The 2,532-nt window shown below is 37.7% G+C and overlaps 1 protein-coding gene across 1 annotated transcript; it reads left to right on the top strand.

Moving 5' to 3' along the window:
- Positions 1-2,142, top strand: LOC124895653. The gene is made up of 4 exons (XM_047406087.1): positions 1-214; positions 792-926; positions 1,013-1,211; positions 1,837-2,142. The coding sequence occupies exons 1-4, from the start codon at positions 53-55 to the stop codon at positions 1,884-1,886; spliced, it is 546 nt and encodes a 181-aa protein (XP_047262043.1). The 5' UTR covers positions 1-52; the 3' UTR covers positions 1,887-2,142.
- The last annotated feature ends 390 nt before the right edge of the window (positions 2,143-2,532 follow it).

The raw sequence follows: 2,532 nt of genomic DNA, 5'->3' as shown, positions 1-2,532 counted from the left end.
AATTTGGGGATTTAGGGTTAGAGGTAAATTTGGGATCGGTCAGTCAATTGAAATGGCGGATAAAGGGAAGCGGAAACTTGAAGAGGAAACTGGTGTGAATACAGAGAGCAATGTGGTAGATGAGTATGATTCTGATCATGAAATGTATGTCGGAAAAAGCAGGATGAGCCGAGAAAATCGGAACGCGTATTGGAGGCAGGTGGATGAGAGCGAGGTACGTTGTTACCCATGCTATTGTATCGTATCGTATATATATTTCGTTTTGATTATTGTATAATTTTTGAATTTTTATGCCTGAGGGTTTATCGAAAACATTCCCTCTCTCCCTACAGTTGTTGCTTTAATTTGTCCATCTTGTTGGTTTATGCAATTAGGGATCGTTTGCTAGCTGCTTAGGGTATTACTTTTTCCATTGCGTAAGATAATACACCGGGTTTCTAAAACCAAACGTTGTTATATATGAATAAACATATTTCCTAACTAGCTGCGAAACATTGTATATTTATACTGAAATTAATGCAAAGAAAAACTACCTCTTAATTAGCTACCAAATGGTCCCTAGGTTTTAATACAAGTAGGGGTAACTTGTGCGTACGCTCTTCACCCTCTCCGAACTCAACTTGTGGAATTTACACTGTTTCTGATTTGTCTGTTTTGTTGGTTTTTGCCATGAGGGTTGTGATTCAAGATCTGCGTACGCAATAATCCACCCCGGGCCCCCACTTGTGGGTTTATTCTGGATATATGTTGTTGATGGTTTTGTTTTTCGTCTTGTTGGTTTATGCAATTAGGGTTTTGATATCACCCTGGATTTGGATTTGGGTGCTCGTATTGTGGCTCCAATTGTTCCAATACGACATAACAAGAACGGCCCAACATACAGTGAGATTTCCCGCTTAGCGATTGCTACTTACAATTCAGAGAATGTAAGTGCCCTGCCTTGTTCTTTTTGGTTATTTGAGAGAAAAATGTTATTTTGCCTTTTGTAATTTGGGTTTCTTCTCTTTATTAGAATACAAGATACGAGTTTGTCGAAAATCTGTCTGTGACCGCATCACTTGCTGCTGGATATTGGTGTCGTAACACATTTCTAGCCAGGGATTCTGACGCTCCCAACAACGTAAAGACCTTTCAAGGATTGGGGTTCTGGGGAATTTCTGGAGAAAGAAAAATTCAATTTTGCAGGCTTAAGAAAACATCCAGTGGTCAAGGTAAACCTTTTAATACGTTTGTTACATATGTAATACGTTGCTTATACATGCCACCTGTTTATGCTCCGTAATATAAACTTTCAATGTTTGTGCCCTCTCAAGGCTAACTTGTTCTCCTTGAGGGGGTTTTCTGGCATTGTTGGGTTGGGAGAGGGGGTATATGTTTTTTCTGGCATACAAGTCATGGATTTATGCCTATGCATATTTGATATTGCTACCCAACTACAACTGCCTGTATCCTGAGGTCTGCTGTATACATTTCAGTTCATTGGACCCTTTATATTCCATATGCATTTGTTGCAAATGATGTAAAAAATAATTTAGCTGTTGTTGTGTTACTGTTCACCCAACAAGGGCAAAAAAAAAAAAAAAAACACTGGGTGGTTCTTCTCATCTATCCTAGCATTGGTGGACAGAGTTACTTGTTATATGTTGCTGGTTGGAGGTGACATGAATCTCGTGGATTTAGTCTAGGTGCACGAATGCTGGTCCGGACACCACAGCTATCAAAACACACACACACACACACACACACATATATATTATGGAGAAATTGATGCTTTAAATTTGTTTGGGTTAGCTTTGCTTTTCTTTGTTAGAATTACTAACATTATATTTTTGGCAGGTGATGAGTGCCCTCCCGATTCCAATGTTGACGAGAAAGCTGCACAGTGAGCTTGTCATCTCTTTAAGCTCGTGTTGGTCTTCTACTATGGTAGTTTTTATTAAAAATGTAGCGTCATTTACTTGTGTATTTATTAAGAGATGGTAAAAAGTGTTGTGATGTGTCTTCTATTCTCGTAGTTATTTTATTAACGAAGTAGGCTTATTTGTGTTGTTACTAAGACAAGGAAAAAGGTGTTTTGATGTCGTCGTGATTCTGGTGATGTTTGATGATGAAGTTTTTATCGGAGTAACTTGTTTGTGTGAATCCTTTGTAGCATGTTGTTGTTTCACTTTGATCTTTGGCAGTGCACTATTTTGTTTAATTTTATCCTGCTTGGTCACACATGTTTCGCTGCATGAGCTATCCCTTCGCAACGAAAGTCATAATCAGCTACTATTTACTTTTGATTATGGACATGACATATTGACAGTGAAAAATAAAGTAAGTATCGAATATGGAGGGAAACAAAGTAAGTACGGACAAAAATAAATGAAACAAATACAACGGTGAAATAAAAGGAAAAGAGGCAGATTATAGTTGGAGAAACAAAAGGAAAACAATACAATATGTTGCACAAATACTAAGATTATCAAGAAAAGAAGTGCTAGAGCTAAAATGACAGGTTCAAAATCTCTTGTGATTGATTCTCTTCCT

The sequence above is a fragment of the Capsicum annuum genome, unplaced genomic scaffold (genome assembly GCF_002878395.1).
Source record: "Capsicum annuum cultivar UCD-10X-F1 unplaced genomic scaffold, UCD10Xv1.1 ctg83372, whole genome shotgun sequence".
Classification (NCBI taxonomy): domain Eukaryota; kingdom Viridiplantae; phylum Streptophyta; class Magnoliopsida; order Solanales; family Solanaceae; genus Capsicum; species Capsicum annuum.
This window is presented reverse-complemented; position numbering and strand designations above follow the sequence as displayed.